Here is a 19,281-nt window from a genome sequence, read left to right as displayed (position 1 = left end):
ATGATTATCACAGTTCCACCTCATCGCAATTACCAGGCCATCTGAGGAGGAGTCCGTGGCCATGGATGGCCCTTTCGATTTCTCATTTTCCCGTTTTTCGCTTCGCATTTGAGCTCAATAAAAAATGAGCGGCTGACCAAAAATCTGGTAATCGAATTAGGCAACTTCGTGTTTTATAAATGTTATCATAAATATTCCATTTTATTAATTACCGCGCATAATTCACCAGCAAGAAGCGCAGGGAGATGTGGAGACTTTGTTAGTGGCCGCCTCTCTCTTCGAGTAGCGACTTTGATACTTTGAATTCGTCTCCGAACTGGCGACTAATTAACATACTTAATTTGTTTCTAATTTATTCATAATTGTATATTTGTGGCATCCTCTCTCACTCTCTCAGAAGACGACTGCCTTGTTTTTGATCACGACAAACTCCCTTTTCCTCCATTCCGCCGTCCCTTCACTTGCTGATTTATGGGAAGCCCACTGATTAATGGCAGCTTCGATTCCGGATCTGAGCCGGAATCATTCCGTACTCCAAGATCGGGCGGACTGGCTGTGACTCAGTTTCAGTGGACTCAGTTGGCTTCCCTCTCCTCTCTTAAGTAGGTGTTGTTACGAACATTATAAGGGGGCTTTGGTCCATTAGGTATCGGCTTATGGTTAATTTGTGGGGATTACCAAGAAGACATTCTGAGATGATGAAGAGCTAGTTATTGTTCGATGTGTTCAGAGTGGGAATTGGCTTTGGTAAACTTAGTTTTATGTTGAACAACCTATTTTAAGTAGTTATTGCATTTAATCTATTCAGTTAATCAATACTTAGTTTACAAAACGATAGAATATATGTTGCAATGCAATTTTGAATTTCACTTATTGAATTTATTTAAATTTGGGGCTTAGGAAAATACAATTGAATAACTTATTAGCTTAGGACTACAGTGAATTGGAAATTTTTTTGCACTTGGGTTTGGGGTATCCTCACTGACCGTCGTATCATCCATATCATCCTTGAACATAAATTGCTCTTCCAGCTAGCTGACCACATCGTTTCCATGTCCATTCTGACGCAACAGTTCCAGCTTCAGCTCGTGCTCCCTGGCCTTCAGACGCAGTGCGGCAATGGAGGAGGTGCGCCTGTCCTCCGGTGGCGTGGCAGCTCTGGGAGCTGGCGGCGGAGGCTGGTGCGATGGAGGTGGTGGAGGCAGCTGGCGTTGGGGAGAGTGCGACAAAGTCAGGGCCACCGGGGAGGTCTGGGTGGGCGACAGACTCGAGGCCTGTTGGGTCAAGGCGATCCCAACCAGCTGTTGGGGCGAGAGCTGAGCAGTCTGGACTCCAACTGGCATATGAGGAGGCGCCTGAGGCGGCGGTGGGTGAGCGGCTGGGTGCTGCTGGTGCTGGGAGGCGTGCCCGGAGGCGGGCGATGTGGGCGGTGAGGCGAGCATGTGGTTGGGCGAATGCAGATCTGGAGATCCCACCAGCAGGGCGGGCGGCTTTCCAAGTGGCGGACCTCGCGGAACGGCCGTCATGTTGGCCAGCAGGGATTGAAAGGAGCTCGAGGGTGAGTACATACCCGCCATTCCATGAGGCAACATATGGGGAGGAGCCCTACAAATAATGGAGAATAGATTATAAATAATGTATAATACATAGCCCTCTTTGGTTTCAGCAAATACTTGGGGCTTTTAAAACAAGTTAAGAGCTTATTTAAATAACAGTTTTAACTACTTTCCTACACGGCCTTCGCCCTAACAAAGTAGCATCGACTGATTACTCACCTCTGGAATTGGTTGAAGTAGCCCGACGGAATCATGGGCGCCGCGGAGAGGTGCGGGTAGCGGAAGGCGGCGAGGTTGGCGGCGTGTTGGGCGTCGAAGGGCTTGCGCAGCTGGAAGCCCAGGTGGGTGAAGGGATTGGGCGGCAGGGCGGCCCCGACTACCGTCTGCATGGTGGCGGCGCCGCTGGGCAGGTAGGGATTATACGGATGCGACTGGGGGCCCACCTTCTCCTGCTTGCGCCACTTGGCGCGCCGATTTTGAAACCAAACCTGGAAAGTCGGAGAGGAATGGGATTTATGAGTTATGTGCCGCAAGCAGGCTACTGTATCTGCATCAGCTCCAGGCCATCCTGGGCCATCCTGAGCCATCCTGTTCATGTGTACTCCGAACACGAGGCAGCCAATTAATGGGCGTTGTTATTGAAAACGCCCCTTTAATTAGTTTTTAACATAACAATCTGAATACGGAGTCCTTCCCGAGAAGCCCGCTGCTGATTGCACTCGGATTAGGAGCTGCAGCGGAGTCCCTACTCCCCGAGCAGCAATGGATGTGGATGTGGATGTAGGCAAATAATGTTGTTTAGCATGAGCAGTAATTAAAAGGAAGCGGCGACTTTCCGACCATAAAATGACCGGGCATGTAATGACTGGCACTAAAATGGAATTAAATGAATTTCTCCAGCCACGGATCTCCGCTGGCTGTCCGTCTAGTCCCGTCTCGATTTCATTAGTAGCGACATGCTCCATTATTTTTCAATTTTCAACATTGTTGGGTGCACGTGGGCCACGCGAATTAACCGCAAATCTGCGCAGCCTCGAGCCCTGAATTTTCCCCCTTTCCTCTTAGCCAAATGCTTACCTGAATGCGCGCCTCGGTTAATCCAATTTTCATCGCCAGCTCCTCTCTGCAAGAAAATGAATGAGAAACCTTGGTTAAAGGATGTGGGGCAGGCAAACAGTCTTTCTATGCGCCTAATGCTAAATGTTCAGCTAACCAATTTTATTGCCAGAAAGACGTTGCTTAAATCGCTGACCTAAGCTCAACTCCTTTGCCGCTCGTTCCATGTTCCAAAGTAATGGCAGCTTATTCAGAGATCATTGTCGAACTGATTTATTGGCTTAATTAATTGCTGCATTTAAATGAGCCGCAGCCTAATGAATTGGAAACTGCCAGCGACACGGCAAAAAGTTGATCTAATTGTGGCTGCGATTGACATTGTAAGCTGTAAGCTGTAAGCTGTAAACTGCAAGCTCACTTTTTATTTCGGTTTTTGCTCGAGTTTCAGCTTCCCAGCTTCGTGCGGTCTCAATTAGCGCTCACTTTGGCTCCTCGACTGCCAAAGTGCCCGACTTTAAATTTATGGCAATTACTGTGGCTGTCTTTCAGCCACATTGCTGCATGCTAATTGCGATCGTTAGAGTTTCTTAGGGCCAGATTTTATTTCGACTAGCTCAGGAGGAGTCCCAGCCAGAGGCGTATAAACAAACGGCTGCTCCAAATAAGATCGATCGATCCACTCAGGGGGTCGCGTCGTTATGAGCATTATTATTATCACCCGATCGTTTCCCATATTCGTATTGGATTGGTATCGTAAAAGCGAGAATCAACTTTCCAGCCTTTGTCGCGCCTCGATGAGCGATTTATGCAAATTTCTCTTCTTCTGGGGCACTCATTTTGTCATTTTGTCATTTTGTCCGTTCGGTGCTCTTATCGCATTTCGTCATATGTTACTCACCTCGTAAACACGTCGGGATAATGGGTCCGCGAGAAGGCCTTCTCCAGCTCCTCCAGCTGAAAGCTGGTGAAGGTTGTGCGATAGCGCCGCTGCTTCCGCTTCGGGGCGTACTCGTCCGCCTCGCAGTCGCTGTTCCCATCCGACACGGGGCTGTTGGTGCCGCCACTTGCCCCACTTGCTCCACTTGCCCCACTGGGCGCTCCGCCCGAGACCGACATCGAAACCGCGAGCGCTGCGCCGGCGGACGATCCTGGTGCACGGTCCACCAGCACTACGGCATCCGGGTGCGCTAGCTTGGCTTCTTGCGGTAGTTCCTCCAGCTTGATTTCCTCCGATATGCCCATAATCCAGGAGGGCGATCCAGTCCGAGCTCGAAGACAGCGGCTACACGGAGATAAATAGCCGGTTAGTTACAAATTAAAAATTCCATAAAATAAGAACTTGTTCTTAGTTACTTAAGCACACGTTAGGTAAATTTGTTCTCAACTTGGATTTATTGAATAATAATATAGTTGTTACTGTTTCATAAATTATTTAGCTAATTAAAGTAGATGGCTCTTTATTTCATCATAAATATTCAGTTCATAATGACTTAATTATTAAACCTGCTGCAGCTATAATTGCAAAAGTTAAAAATCAATAAAAAATAATTTAAAAGGAAATATATTCCATATTTTGATGTGGTCATTTGGTTTTTTCTCTACATATAAGAAAAGGGGCAGCGATATCGAGTTAGCCGCGCATTAGAAGCTCGTAATTCAATAAACATTAAACGTGCAATTATCGTGCACTTTATTATGCCAATTTCCGTAATTTGCCATCTAGCCATGACCAAGTCATCGCTTGGGTCGGGACTCGCCAGTTGAGGGTAGCCGTGGTTACACTGGCCAACAGGGTTTGGTAAGGGCAAATGGAACCCTCGAAAGTTCAGTTCTGATCAGACGAAATCAGCTCTTTTAGAAAGTTTTGGCGTATTGCGAAAGAGGATTACAGCAAAAAATAAATAACATGATACATTTCATTTTGGTAGCCTGCAGATAACCTCAGCCAATAAATATTTGTAGCTTCTCTTCTATTGCAAATATAACGTGTTGATTTATTGCTTTCTAATCCAGAAGCTCCAGGAGCGTTTTCTAGTTTAGTGCTTTTTAGTAATCTCTCACAGCCGAGTGCCTATTTTATGCGTTGGCCAGTCTACTGGGCGCTGCGACTTCTGCGGTTTGGAAGCGTGCCTTGTGGTCATGGCCTCCGCCTCGCTTACAGATTCATCTGCGGACTGAGGTTTATGCTGCCCGGTTGCAGCTGCCGACGAACTTGCCTCAATGCAAATCGATGGCCACCGCATGGGGCTGTCCGCCAGCTGATCTCTTCCATCAACACGTCTCGTCTCATCGGGCGCTGAGTTGGGCTCATTTTGCTGGCAGGCAACGGCAGCCTTCATGTGCAGATCGTTTGGAATTTTAATTAAATTGGGCGGCAACTTCATTTTCATCATCATCAACTCAACGGCTGTGCTGTGCTGTGCTGTGGTCGCTGCGAGACCCCTGTCCATGTGGCTTCTATCAGATCAAATTAATATCAGGTGCTAGCTGGGCCTGGGCCTGAGCCCGAGTCTGGGTTTCTCTCTCTTCTCGAACAGCTCCCGAAGTTTGAGCTTGGCTTGGTAATTCCATGTTTGGCTAATTAATATACGACGTCTTTAAATGACAACTAAGTGGTTAGGCTCGGCTTGTAACCTTCCCCTTCTGTTTCAATCGCTGAACTTCAAAAATCAGGGCCTTACCTCCGGAGTCCGCAGTCCGGAGTCCGGACCGTGGTCCATGCCCAAAACTCCACTTGATTGATGGCCGCCGCTTCTGTTGACATCTCTACATATATCAAAATTGTCCAAATACCTTGTTAAATGGCAAATTAGTGTGGCGGTGATTGATTTAGTTGCATTCTTGCGCGGAATGAAGTTGCAACTGGCAAACGAGCGAAGTCACAGACGAGAGACATGCACTGCAAAATATATACTGAATCTTGGTCTTCAAAAACTTAAAAGTTTGAAAATTTCGAATTGAAGTCGATTGAAGATGATAACTAGTTGAATTTGGTTTAATAATTTCTGTTTTTTTTTTACCAAAGTATTGTTTAAGTGCACTTAAACTTCCCTGGCATTGGAAGGTTCACCTTGAGTGGCATCTTTCTTCACCTCGCCCAGGCATGTCGCATGAATCTTCCTCGTCAGCGTCAGCAAACTCCAGTTCATAACTCATTCCTGGGCTCGATCATAACTTCGGTTATGAGTTGCCCTGTCAGTTTTCAATGTTGTCAACGAATTCCGCGCATTGACAGCTGACAAACTTAATTTGCGGACAGCAAATTATTAAATTAGTTGTACGAATTTGCAATTATGCTACTAGTAACTAGTTGCGATTTCCCCCCCGACTTCATTACAGTACAAGATCAGCGCACTGATTAATTCATTGCATGTGAATGCGAATGCGAGTGCCACTGCGAATGGGAACCGTTGAGCACTTTGGAGCTATGTGGGGAATGTGTGCCGTTCGGCTTTGTTGTGGAGCCGCCTTATAATTGTATCCGCGTTACGACTTTATTATGGCCCAGGCAATCGGAGCAGCAGGAATAGGAATCCTCCGCTGATTGACGGTTCGCTGGGTAATTAAAAGGCAGTGACTTCGCTGCAAACTGTCAAGTTTTTGACGTCTGCCTACCGATTTGGTTTGGTTGCGTTGGCTGCGCTGGTCGCATGGCTTCATTTAGTTTAAGTCACTGGCTGGTCAGCAACTAATCAAGTTAACGCTGCACTTGCTCTGCCCAAAACCAGATAGCCAGCCACTCCAGGAAGCCTGCGACTCGGATGGGTTGGGTTGGGATGTGTTGGGATGGAATGGGTGGATGAGAACTTCTGATGGGGGCGATTTCGTGGCTAACATTTTGACACAACCGCTCGGCGTCTTGGCCCTCTTAGGCCCTGCATGCTAATCAGGCCAAGCGCCAGTCAAACCTTGGCCAGCCGACCAAGTCCCATTCCGAATCTCAGTCAAAGTCTGGGCTTTGGAGTTGTGTCCGAGTCCGAGTTTGTGTCCGAGTTTGTGTCCGAGTTTGAGTCCGAGTCTGGCAACTTGTTTGCGGTTGCTTGTTCCGTTTAGAGATAAGCTCCATTAGTGTCTGGGGAAATATTTAAGAGCAACATTGTAGGCTGTGTGGGTTTCCTAGCCCAGCGCCGTCATAAAGTCACTGGAAAAAAAGTCGTGGCTTAATGAGGCTTCACTCGTAGCTAATAAATGCATCCTCATCAAGCGGCTTTCTCTCAGTACACGCATATGGGAAATGAAGAAATTAATTCGTGATGCGAAGCAAGTGTATGAAGCTACATCTATTCGCTTGTCCAGCCGATGTATCCATCCCCTGTGCTGGCCCACTGTCCGTTGTCCGGTGTCCGTTGTCCGGTGTCCGTTGTCCGGCGTCCGTTGTCGTCACTTCTGTCATCTCGATAAGCATCAATGTTCCTGCCCTGCCTGGCTGCTCCTTCCACAACTCAGCGCTGGCCAGCTCTTCGCTTCTCTTCTCGTGCAGCCTTCAGCCTTCAGTGGGCTCCTTCATGTTTGGTGTCGTTTTTATGGTTGCACTTTTGTGTTTTAGCTCCCTCAGCTCCCGATCTTCCCGATGCAATGCCCGATCCTCTGTCCTCGATCCCCGATCCTCGATTCTCGGTGTCTGGGGACTGTTGTGCTGGCATATTTCATTAAAAGCCGGGCCAGAGGGACGGCATCAGGTAGAACAGCAAACAGAAGCTCTTTTCTGGCATTTCGTTAATGCGCCTCCGTCTCGGTCCTCCACTCTCCAGACTTTATTGATCAGACTTGATCGGACTCCAGTTTCCAGCCAGTGCCCAGTGCCCAGTCTGGCCAGTATCTGGACTGCTTATTTATGGGTTTACATTAGGCTAAACCACTTTAGTCACACTTTGATGATCGGCATTGTAATTTCGCCTCCGGTTCCTCGATAATGGCAAGCATTTTGGGTGGCTTAACTTTTGGCCCCGAGCGAAAGCTCACTGATTGTTCCCGATACCAGTGTGTGGTCCCGCCGAGAAGTTGATGGATTGGCCAGGGACGTTCCAGGTTTGGAACTTTCGTAGGTCCCCAGAAATATTTTAAACTAATATCACAAGCAGCTGAGCTGAGCTGGGTCGATTCGAGCTGAGTCCGTAGTGTTTATCCCATTTAAGCTGCACCTGAGCCCTCCACTCGCCTTCCAGTTGTTGGGTTGTTTGTTTCTTGGCGCCGTCTTTTGGACCAGGTGCGATAAGGCGGCATTCTCGGTGTTGGCCAGGCGCCGTCATCATCGTCTGTTTCTGTTTCTGTACCTCTTGTTCTGGGGTGTACGTTATGGACCTCTAATGCACACACTCCCAATTATAATTAGTTTATTCATATCCTGTGTCGAAGTTGCTGCCTCATTTGTTGTTCTCTTCCACAATCTTAATTCAATTTACTGCCTATCAGACGGAGTTGCAACGACCCGTCTGGTACCCTTCCCCTGCGCCAGGTGAAAAAGGTTGGTCAACGAAATTGTTGATGAACTTTCCTATATAATCTTTGGTATGCCAACAATTTACTGTACTCTTTAAAGTTCTGGTTATCTATTAGTTCAACATAATAATATTTTTAAGTACTGAATTGGCAGTAGACTTTGTGCTAAATATTTATTGACGACTGCATTTCAGATGTCCAAGGGCATTCGAGATTCGCTCCCAGGTAGCAAACATTACCCCGTGCCCAACCTAATGGATCAGAGTGCCGGGACGGTAGTCCAAAGGTAGACGCAAGTTCAAGTTGTGACTCAGAGCCAGGATCAGCCACTCGAGACCCACACAGAAGACCAAGAGGTGGATGATGGTGATGGTGGTGGTGATGGTGAATGGCGATGCTGTAGCTACAAGCTTAGCCCGTGTTGGTGATGTTGATGCGGGGCCAATTACTCATAAAATGCATGTTAAGAACAGCAGTCGCAGTGAGGAGCTATAAAGTGGGATCGAAAGGGGATCGGTGATGTGGAGACGTGGGGATGTGGGAATGTGGGGATTGGACAACTGTTGCCCGACGCCATCTCCATCTCCATCTGCGACCGTTCCGCCCTGCCCTTTGTCATTGTCTTGTGTGGTTTGATAAGCGAATCCGAGGCAGACGGTGGGCAATTTGTGGACGACGACGTTAATTTCTCATGTTTGCATGTTCCATTTAGCGAGGGGTCGGGGCCAGGAATTAATGAAGCACATCTCAGAGGGCCCTGGCGCCATCTTCCCGCTGGAGGAGATTGCTCTCCGGGGGTGTGTTGCCATCACCAATCAAGCACCAGCCCTTCAAAAGACAGCGCCCCAAATTGGGAGCTGTCGAGCAATCGAGCAACAGCGATTCAAATCAAATCAAATCAGAGTTCGTGTTCAGATAGCTGCCAAAAATTCGGGTGTATATCTACCAGATACCAAAACCGAGACAGTATCTGAGGTATCTGGCAACAAGTTTTAATTGTTTGTAGCCTTAATTGAATTGAACTGCATTTCGATGGAGAACATATTTTAATTTTACGCTGTCCCAAGTACGAGACAATCTTATCGGATCTCTTCGGTATTATCTATTGGGAAAGATGCTACCTCAGAGATACAGATACAGATACAAATACACTGCGACCAACTTGCGTCACCGATTCGTTTAGACTTGTGCTGACAAGTCACATGCGTTATACGTATTAATTAAATCAGTTGGCCAAGTGCCCGATTATCACCAGGAAAGAGGGTCCCGGTTTTCCTTCGCTCTATCTGCACCCACATATCTGTCCATATTTGTGTTATTTTCGATATAGACTATAAGCTCGGGGCCCTCGTACGCGTCAGGCAGCTAAGTGGTCGGTGGTCAGTGGCTTTTGACAAGATTATCGGCGGGTGATAGGAGTGGCTGGTTAATTTCATTTATTCTGTAGGTACACTGAGGTACACAGGGGACAAGCATAAGACTATGCCCCCAACTTTCGACCAAAACCCCCTCGAGAAGGGAAAGACATCAGCTAGACAAAACGTGATTTATTGGCGCTGACTGCACCGCTGACAATTTGTACTCTTTAATGGTGTTTAATTAAAACCAATCAGCGATAAACTTATCGAACTATCAGCTCAGGCGAAGGCGAAATCTTCGCCCCTCAGAATTGAGTTAATAAAGTTCTTTTCTACAGCGATGATACGATTTGGCTTGATATTTGTCTGATTTGATATGTCCAGGTGAGGAATTAATCAAATTTAATGATATTTATTTTTCGTCATACGCTTTGTTTTCCCCTCTTCACGCAGATTGGGATTGGGATGATTAGACAGGGGAATTATGAAATACATTTATGGCTCATACTTGTAATATTTGTCTATCATGCTGAGAAGTAGGTTATTCGCAGGGTGTGAATAAATGTATGTGGTCTGCGGATTCGGAAGTGACGAAAAAGGGTTTAGGAAATATGTTTCCTTAAAGGCTAAAACAAGATTTGTATAAACAACCTTATTAAAAGGCAAAAACATTAGATACTAAAGAGAAAGATGGTTATATATAATTACGGAATGCATACAAGTTGGTGCTAAAGAAATAATGAGGAACACTAACTAGGATACCGCTCTACACTGTTTAATACACGATCTTTATGTAAGAAATCCTCGTTCTGTTCTGTCCCAAAGAGTGCTACATATATTTTCAATAAAATATTTCAGACTAACCTTCCTTCTCCTCCTTAATCGCCGGATGTTGTAGGGATGGTCTTGCGAGTGTTTCGCCCTCTGAATCGCCTTCTGAATTTGCCGGTTAAGACTAATGAGCCCAGTAGCTCACACACCAACAGTAACTTTTGCCGACGGTCTTTTGTCCACTTCGCCAAACAAGCAGATACCGAGTTCCAAGTGTCCACTTTGATCGCGGTGTAACTATGATGTGAACAGCTCCTTACTAGGAGCAGGATGCCGACACTTCCACAATGGACCGCACTCTTGCCCGGAAACAACGATATATCCCCAGCTCGACTATACGAATCGGAATTGGAATTGAAAGCGGAATCGGAATCGGAGTCGGAATCGAAACAGAACGGAACCGAACGCGACGTGATGACCGGGCTGTTCCAGAGCCGGCAGCAAACTACACGGTGAGCAGTTGGCGCGCAGGTGAAAAGTCTGGTGGGTCTGAGGCGACGACAACAACCGGTTGGAGTTGTTGTTTTCCGATGTTGCGAGAGTGGTTTTCTGGCCTCCCAGCGTTTCCAGTGCTTCCTAGTGCGCAGAGCGAGAGGGAGCGATGCGATCGGAGCGTGTCGATCGATCGTCGCAGGTGTCGTAGGTGAGGCGGCAGGTGGCCGGGCGGCGGACTCCGCCTCCTGCTGGCGATTCGGCCTATGGGAAGGCGGCATTCGAGGGAGCGCAATAATGGCGGAGGTGCTCTCTACCGCTCTCTGTCGCTCCGCATGGCCCTCTCTCTCGCGCCCCTTTGATTGGGCGTAATTGAATAAGCCGCGCACAGAGTGCAATAAATTTGATTAGCAAAATGGAAATTTATTTGCCCCCCAGCTCAACGCGTTTTCCTCTTCTCCTCCGGTTGCCATAGATGCATTTGCAGTTGTTGCGGCTCATAAATTAAATAATTCAGCCAAGACATGTGGGTAAAAAAGAGAGTTGCGTGTATTGGGGAGGGGACTCATAGAGCGTATGGGCCATATAAACCGTTTTGGTAGTGTTAAGGGCCTCGTTAATGACTTTGTTGGCTTTATTGGATGATTGTCGGGCTGTAGACTGTTTTGCTTACCCTTCGCAGTTGGGCTGGCCAGCGGGTAAGGGCAATAACTTGGGCAAAGGGTTAATGAGCGATGACTCAAGTACAAATTTGAATGGAAGACATTGATAGCTTTTAAATAAGTATATATGGATTCAGTGAAATGTTACGTGATCTTCTGAAGATTGTGTATCACATCACTTGGCATCATGTCATTGTAGCCTGTAGCTTAATGAAATCCAATGAAAGCTGCTTTCCGTCCAAGATGAAGCACTGCACTCAACCCAGCTCTGGCCATTTCCGAGCAGACCCAACAGATTCCATTCCTTGATAACCACTTCATTAGGCTTGATATAAGCGGGCCTTATACATCGACAGATCCATTCCAGCGGCATTTTGCACTGGAAGCTGGCCCCCCTCCTCGATCCTCCTCCACCGCCACTCGCTGCCCAATTTGCTTGTATCGCAAGGCAATAAATAAAGTGTTAATGGCAATTGCATACAAATAGTTTGGTGTTGCCATTATATGGCCATATTATCCCATTGTCGGGCCTTAACAAGAAGTAAACAATGCGACGCTCTCCGAGTTCCATTGCAGATCGGAGATCGCAGATCGGAGCTCGGTGCTCGGAATAGGGATTGCACTCGGAGTTGGATCGAGTCCGCTGCACTGCAGCCAATTTCACGCTTCATTTACGGGCGAAATGCAAACAAAAGACCGGCGACCATCGACCGTCGACCATCGACCGTCCACCGACGAGGAGTGACCATTTGGCAGACGAGTTCAATGGACAGCCAGCGCGGACCGGGATCGGGAATACGTGGTACCGAGCACGGTATCTCTCGTCCCCATGTGGCCGTGTCAATCAGCCCGTCGCGCAAGGTGTGCACTTATTATACCCCGTACTCGGGAAGAGCAAGGGCTTGATGTGTTTGCGCTTAAGTAAGCGGGTATCCTCACAAAAGGATTTCGTTATAACTATAATCGGAATTCAAAAGGAGATTGATCGGGGATTGTTTTGTAGGTACCAGTGCGAAGCATATATGTATGTTTCATATAGCAAACCAAGTACCTTACAAGGGTATTTTTAATGGGGAAAAGTATTTTTTCGAAATAGTACTAGGTATTCTTCCGTCGAAATACGTCAGCGTGGACATTCTTCCCCGTTTTGGACTCAATTCGGGTCCACTCTAGGCAGGCTCAGATCGCTCCACTGCGCGAAAGAGACGGAGGCTTAAAGTGAAAGAGTCGCGCATGCGCGCACGTCCTAATGTAATTATTATCTCAACAATTGAATTTCCGGTCCCGACTTCGACTCCGACTCCGACTCCAACTCCGAGCTGTGGGTCTGCGACTGCGACTGCATCCACCATCCACTCCTGCACATGGGACAGATGTCGCGCAAAACGCTACAAATGTGCACTTAATTGCGCAATTAAATAATTTTATTTCTGCTGCGCGTTTTCCTTTTGCTTCTTTTCCCCCATAAGTCGTTCGATGTTTTTCTCCTGGCCGATAGCAAACAAATTGCAGCCAAGTGGCCAAGTGGCCAAGTCAGCTCAGCCGGTCCCTATCTGCTGTCCGAGGTGTCTTATTCATTATGACCATTATGCAGCTTAGATAGAAGCGTTTGCCAGTTGCCATTTGCCAGCTGGGGAATGAAATAGATTTCAGGGGCTTGTCATTTGGTTAGAAACAGCAGAGGCCTTTTAGAGATGGTAGCCTTTAATCAACAAGCGGTGTCTATGGTGCTATCATAATTATTCTTATAAAACTTACCATAATATTTTCAAAACAAGAGAAGGAATTGTTATTACTTAGAATGGTCAGATTTCTGATTTTAAGGACTGGCTTGGGGCCAAAAGCTATGGGTGATCGATGTTTCGAAAGTGAATATGTTGCCTCTGTCCTAGCAAACTTTCCCTTCTCCTGCTTGTAACTACACCCAATTTGTGCGGTTATTATTTGTGGAATTTACCCCAAAAAGTTACCCAATTACGAGCATTACTTCGGCATAGATTTCCCTCGCCCACGAAAACCCAAAGTCGGTGAAAATGGTGTAGGCAACGAAACGCAACTGTAAACGATACCAAATTATATTTAATTACGTGCGATTAGTTAGGGTTACTGGAGTCGCGCGATGAAATGTCGGCGATAAGGCCCCGCCCGTCACCTGGCCCATAAATAGTACACCAACTATTCCAGATCCCAGATCCCAGACCACAGACCCATACTGATACCCATACTGGTACCCATACCAATACCACAGACCTCGGCATTAATTCAATTACAAATGGCTGCGGTTCGCCCAGGGCGAGCAGGGCGTGTGACATAATCACCCAACAAAACTGTCGCTTGATGGCAGCTACATAGTAGCTATATATAACGCCCGGTTGATGGGCGAGTACCAGGTATTGCTGCTGTTTGGGCCGGCATTTCCTTGGCCCTCCCCCAGATCATTATTTGGTAATTTGATACGACGATTTGTCTGGCTTTCGTTGCTTTGTTGGCTCCGCTTCCACGACGACGACGACGACGACGACATTGCATTTTCACTCAATTGTCGTGTAGGCCCGAAATTGACTTGGGCGGAAGCGCGTTATTAACTGGTTTATGCAACCCAAATCGCCAGATTTCCAGCCAGCGATAAGGCCCTCTGCTTGGCTGATTATGTATACGAGTATGCGCGTACACATTCCCGGCCAATAAGCGGCCGGCAATTAAAACGAAAGCGAAGTAATTTCATTTGTTCGTAAATCTAATTGTGGAAACTCTCTCATGGCCCCGTGGTTTCCCTCCTGGCGAAATAAAACGTGAAATGCTCTGGTAATTAGTGCGTGTACCGACTGCTGTACTGCTCTAATTGCCCCCCGACCCCCTCCCTTGCATTCACCACGTAGTTCAACACTTGGCTTTCGTTCCATTTTGAGCTTACTGTGGAATTTGGCAAAACAAAACATTTCATATTTCAGATAATTGGAGTTTAATGCGCATGGATTAAAATTATTCAACTTTATCTTCATATTGTTTTCCAGTAATTAAATATAATTACCTGTTCGCATACCAAATGAAGTCCCGTGCAGAGTCGAAAAATGATAATTCATGTGGTGTAAAATGTCGATTTTGTAGGAACTCGTAATTATTTACCTGTGGTTAATTAAACATAATTAAAGCGCTTGAATGACACAAAATGTTAATTTCAAGAACGAACAGTTTAAGCTACGCCGAAGAATAATGCTACTAATTTCAATTACTTAACTTAAGTTAAATTGGGTATCTCATAAACTGCGGGTAATGAGTTATCTCGATGGCCAGGTATGAAATGTATTCATTCTCAATCGGAAGTGACCTCCAACGTTGTTTATACAAAGGTGACCCCGACCGAAGTGAAGTCATCGCCTTCGGTCATCGTCTTCGTTCTTATCTGCCAAAAAATGACTTCGCTCTCCGGTCGTCCAGCTTGGGTTTCACTTTAGTTCTGGACAGTGGCATCTGTCTATGGGCTATGCCGCACTTTGGGATCGGAATCCTCGCTTATCCCTTTTTCCCCTCTTCGTCCTTTTGCTGCTGCGATCATCGTTCATCGCATTAGTTGTATTTTATATAATTGATTAATTAGAGGCCGGCTTCTGGTCCTCGGAATCGAAGGGGGAACTACCAGGACTGGAGCTATCGTTAGAATTATAATTGGTCTGGGCCGGGGGTCGTGCCATAAAAGATGTGAGATATATGGATGGATGTGTTGTAGCTAATGCTAATATGCCGTATTGTGTTGTTGGCTGTCGGCAATTTGTTTGTTCTTCGGGAGCCCAAATTGATTTTATTGACTTGTAAATGATGTTGAGAGCCCGAGGCAGGTCCTCTTCCTCCTTTCCCATTTTTGACTATGGTTCCGTATGGCTGACACGCCCCTCTTTGGCTGTAGCTGCGGCTCGTTAACCTAGGATAGTTGTGCTTTCCTTGGTGGCTGGCTCTTTTGACTCCTTTGGCCTTTGCTTCTGCTTCTGCTTCTGCTCCTCCTGCATGCCAATCGATGGGTAGTTTGCATATTTAATTTATTGATTTCAGTTGCAGTTCTCTGTGGCGCCGGTTGCAGCATTAAGATGGGGTTCACCCCAAGCATAATTACTTTTTGTAATTAGCAGGCGGTGCAAAGGAGCCGAGCGAAAAGTTGGCAACGAGGGGCATAAAGATTGATAACGAGCTAATGAATGTAAATTTCATACGCGGCCTGTCAGCCAGTCCGTCACTCATTCTGGAGGAGCGAGAGGAGCTGGAGGAGCAGGCAGATGCCCCCTCATTTATGAGTTGCAAAGCCATTTCTGTGGCCCACACCTAATTTTTAATTTAGCGCTAAGCTCGGCTTCCGTTTCGCTGAAAATCAAGCATGGTGGTCTTTGGATGGATCTTTGTGGTACAGTGAGGACTAGCTGGCAACGAAAAGCACAGCTCATTAGAGGGCGAACAAACATAGATTGTAGGAGACTCCTCGTCTAGTGGCTCCTACAGGCCAATTGCCACTGTACCCACTTAACAACCCTGCCGAGGAGGTGGTGCGAGTGAGCCAATGCAATTATGCGGAGTCTTGCCAACATATATTGGTAATTAAATGGATGGGCTGAGGTTACCTCAGCAACGGAGGGAGATCTTCGGGCGGAGGCCGAGTCCGAAAGTCTGGAAGGCGACGTTGACAAATGAGTTCATCAACAGCCCGAGTAGCAGTAGCTCCCAACTTGCAACATCCAACCTCCAACTTCTTTTCTCGTTTTCGGAAGGAGGATGAAGTGGCGAGTTAAGATTGTGTAGAGTGAAAAGCGATTTATTTTTCGCCATTTGTGGCTTGGTGCGGTCGTTTAATAAACAATTTAATAGCGCGCATAAATTTTTCCAGCCATCATACTTATAATAAACCCATTTGTCTTCGGAACGGCACCAGCACCCATGCCCATACAGGTAGCCCCTGCCCTCGGTTCCCGAGGTGATGGTTATTAAATTATGCGGCTCAAGCGTAAAAATAAACCGTAGCAAATGAGAATGTAGGACGCACCTCCATCTCCAGCTCCAGCTCCATCTCCAGCTCCACCTCCATCTCCAGACCCAGAAACAGAAACAGACCCAGACTCTCCTAACGAGGCTTAATCGTGCGAAGAGGCTCTCTTTTCCATATACTCGTAGCTCGCCGACTTTCTACCGCGAGTCGGCTTCAATTAATCAGGGGATATTCGAATAAATCAAGTGCCGTAAAGTGACACAGCGTGAGATGCACAGAGAGATGAATATTTAATTAGGAACAAATTAAAAATGCAAATAAAGTGGAACTACCATGGCGACTCCTTTTATTATTAATCGATAGACTCTCATAATTAGTTGGCCATAACAACGACGACCCGTGGAGCGCTGATCTTGGCCCTCTTCTCCGGCATTTGGGCATTTGGGCATTATTATCGTCGTGGGGCTTCCTTAGTGGTTCTTTCTATTAGCTAATTGAAGATCGACGCTGTGGCTTTGATTGCCATCTGTGGTGGACGCGTGCTAGCGGATTGCGATTCCCCCCTCTGATTTACGGGGCTACAAGGAAAACTATTCCGGCTTATAAGCAATCGATTCTTATCGCCTCACAGGTACTAGTTCGGTGCGAGGGCAGTTAACAATTTTGTGTGGGGTAGGGGGTATCAAATCACTGCTCAACTGCCCCTAACAAGTCAAATCGAGACGGAAACGAGGTCATCTCTTATTGGTAGTCACTTATTTATTTATTTCTAGCGTAAAACGACAGACAAATTGATTTTAATTGAATATGATTGACGTCCGTTTTGGGTGCGATATCTGCCCGCCCCAAGTGCCATAATCTCAAACGCTTTCAATGGTTTTGGTTTTGGCTTTGGTTAGCCCACCTAGCCTAATCTCGATCAAGTAACTATCGGGGCAAACACAACATTCGTATGCTTTTTAATTAAACAGAGTTTAGATTGCCGTCTTTTCGTAGATTCGTAGATTCTTGAAAATGTCGAAACGAATGCAGAACCATTTGTGTTTTAATTGCAGCTTTTCAGGTGGAACGTATAATCGGTATTTATTCCATTAGTTTTGTGTTTTCACGCACACGTTGCCCGTTTAAATGTTAAATTGAGATTTAATAATATTGCGATATAGCCCGTCAGAGGTCATTCGATCGTACCTATTGCTGTACTGATGCGGAAACTTAAGTGCCTTGCAATAATTGCGGCATGGGTTGGCTATCATTTAATTTGCCAGTGTTTGGCGCAAAAGCCCATACGCCCGCTTCCTAAGAAGCCACTGAAGAACAACTTAATTAAGGTTCGATCGCCCGATAGAGAAGTGAAAGATCGTTTTCGGTTCACTTCAGCCAGGCAGAGGCATCAAGCAATTTGTATTCAGGTATCACACGGCAACAAGTCATTTCACACTTTGATCACGCTGCTGCAGCTGCAATCCAGCGACGCAGCAACGCAGCAATACAGAAACGCAGCAACGCAGCAACCCAAGAACTCAAGAGCCCAGCCAGGCGGACCACTGTCCTGGGCCAAAGCCTTGGAAGCCCGGCCTTAAAAGGATCTGCGACTCGGCTGTGTACAACTGTGGAATGCGCCTACTTGCATATATTAGTGGAATATCGAATGGTCAATGCGAATATCGAGTCGGTCGCTGGACTCGTCGCAGTCCGCACCTTCGCAGTAATTAACTTGTTTCAATAATTACGCATGCGCATTTGCACATGTTGCACTACTCTCCCGCCCCTGTCCTGCCCCGCCCACTTGTTACAGCCTGCTACAAGATTTTTGCATTGCGTGTGCTACGCACGGTCTCTGTAGTGCACCTCCTTATCGTTTAGGGTATGATGTGCGGACTGTGCAGTTTGGCAAATCAAAATTAAAATTTAAATATTCCACTTTATGAACACATTACAAAGATCGCTAGGCACTCAAAGTATACTGCGATTTACACGTTAGAAATATTCATTCAAGCTAAGTTGATACGTATCCCATGCTGATATCTTCCTGATAGGGTATTTTTCCGCTGCCTTCCCAAATGACTTCTGGCCAAACACATTCGATTGGAATGTTTGTTTTTGGCTGCAAATTTATGCAGCAGACGTCGCTTATTAAGAATTCGTTGGCCCCTGCCACAGCCTCCTGCTCCTGCTCAGGGGACTCCTTTCGTTGCCGCTCCAAGACGCAGTACAAGATGCAGTTCCTATTCCTCTCCAGCGGCTGCCACACCGATGTCCGTTCGAGGTGGCAGTGGCACTTAATTATTGATAGCATTACAAACGGGGTTCACTGGGTCACGAAGTGTACACATCAGGGGGTTTCTTAAATAAGGAACAACGAACCCCTTGAGATCTCAATTTTCGGACTGGTACACTGCTCAACATGTCTGCTATAGACTTCGATCGACTGATGGCACATGCTGGTTTGAGGACTTTCAGAGTTCAGGAGAAATTCGATCAACTTGTGCTTAGAGTCACTTAGGTTCGAAGTTTTCCTTTGCCCTACGCACTTTTCCAATTAATTTCATTTCCGTTTCGTAGTCGCGGTCTCGAAACACATGTTTCAATCTTCAAAAGGTAGCGAAAACATAGAATCAATAATTAAGAAATGTCGAACATAAAACGAGAGGCCCGCGTCATGCAGATAAGTGATAAGAGGAGTACAGTGCTGTCCCAAACCTGCGACTTATTTTCGGTGCTCGCGTGACAAATCATAATTGATTGTTCGCTTAATTGAATTGGAGTCTGATAAGGCGGAGCATTCCTTCGGCCAGGTGATCGTAATGGGCCCCCAAAAAGATCAATGACTCACGGCCACCCATCAAAGCCCCTGGCACGTGACTCATGGCCTCATGGTCTTTTGGTCTCATGGTACATCCAAGAACACGGGATAGACAACACTAATAAATTGTTAATGGCTGTGTAACAGCTCAGAGTGTACGATATAGCCCGATACG

The 19,281-nt window shown here is 46.6% G+C and overlaps 1 protein-coding gene across 1 annotated transcript; it reads right to left on the bottom strand.

The window, feature by feature from the left end:
- Positions 1 to 966: 966 nt before the first annotated feature.
- Positions 967 to 10,476, bottom strand: LOC122625850 (homeobox protein aristaless). Its single transcript, XM_043805882.1, has 5 exons — positions 10,274 to 10,476; positions 3,511 to 3,894; positions 2,634 to 2,679; positions 1,776 to 2,044; positions 967 to 1,605 (listed from the first exon to the last, which is right to left on the bottom strand). The coding sequence occupies exons 2-5, from the start codon at positions 3,852 to 3,854 to the stop codon at positions 1,032 to 1,034; spliced, it is 1,233 nt and encodes a 410-aa protein (XP_043661817.1). The 5' UTR covers positions 3,855 to 3,894; positions 10,274 to 10,476; the 3' UTR covers positions 967 to 1,031.
- Positions 10,477 to 19,281: the final 8,805 nt, after the last annotated feature.

This window comes from Drosophila teissieri, chromosome 2L (assembly GCF_016746235.2).
Source record: "Drosophila teissieri strain GT53w chromosome 2L, Prin_Dtei_1.1, whole genome shotgun sequence".
Classification (NCBI taxonomy): domain Eukaryota; kingdom Metazoa; phylum Arthropoda; class Insecta; order Diptera; family Drosophilidae; genus Drosophila; species Drosophila teissieri.
The sequence above is the reverse complement of the archived record's forward strand: the minus strand, read 5'-3'. Positions and strand labels throughout refer to the sequence as shown.

Bases quoted from the DNA above. Each gene is read 5' to 3' on its own strand.
- LOC122625850 (XM_043805882.1), bottom strand. From the start codon at position 3,854: ATGGGCATATCGGAGGAAATCAAGCTGGAGGAACTACCGCAAGAAGCC. The intron at 2,045-2,633 runs GTAAGCATTTGG...CCGACTTTCCAG, and splicing joins TAACCGAGGCGCGCATTCAG to GTTTGGTTTCAAAATCGGCG. The intron at 1,606-1,775 runs GTGAGTAATCAG...CATTATTTGTAG, and splicing joins TACTTCAACCAATTCCAGAG to GGCTCCTCCCCATATGTTGC.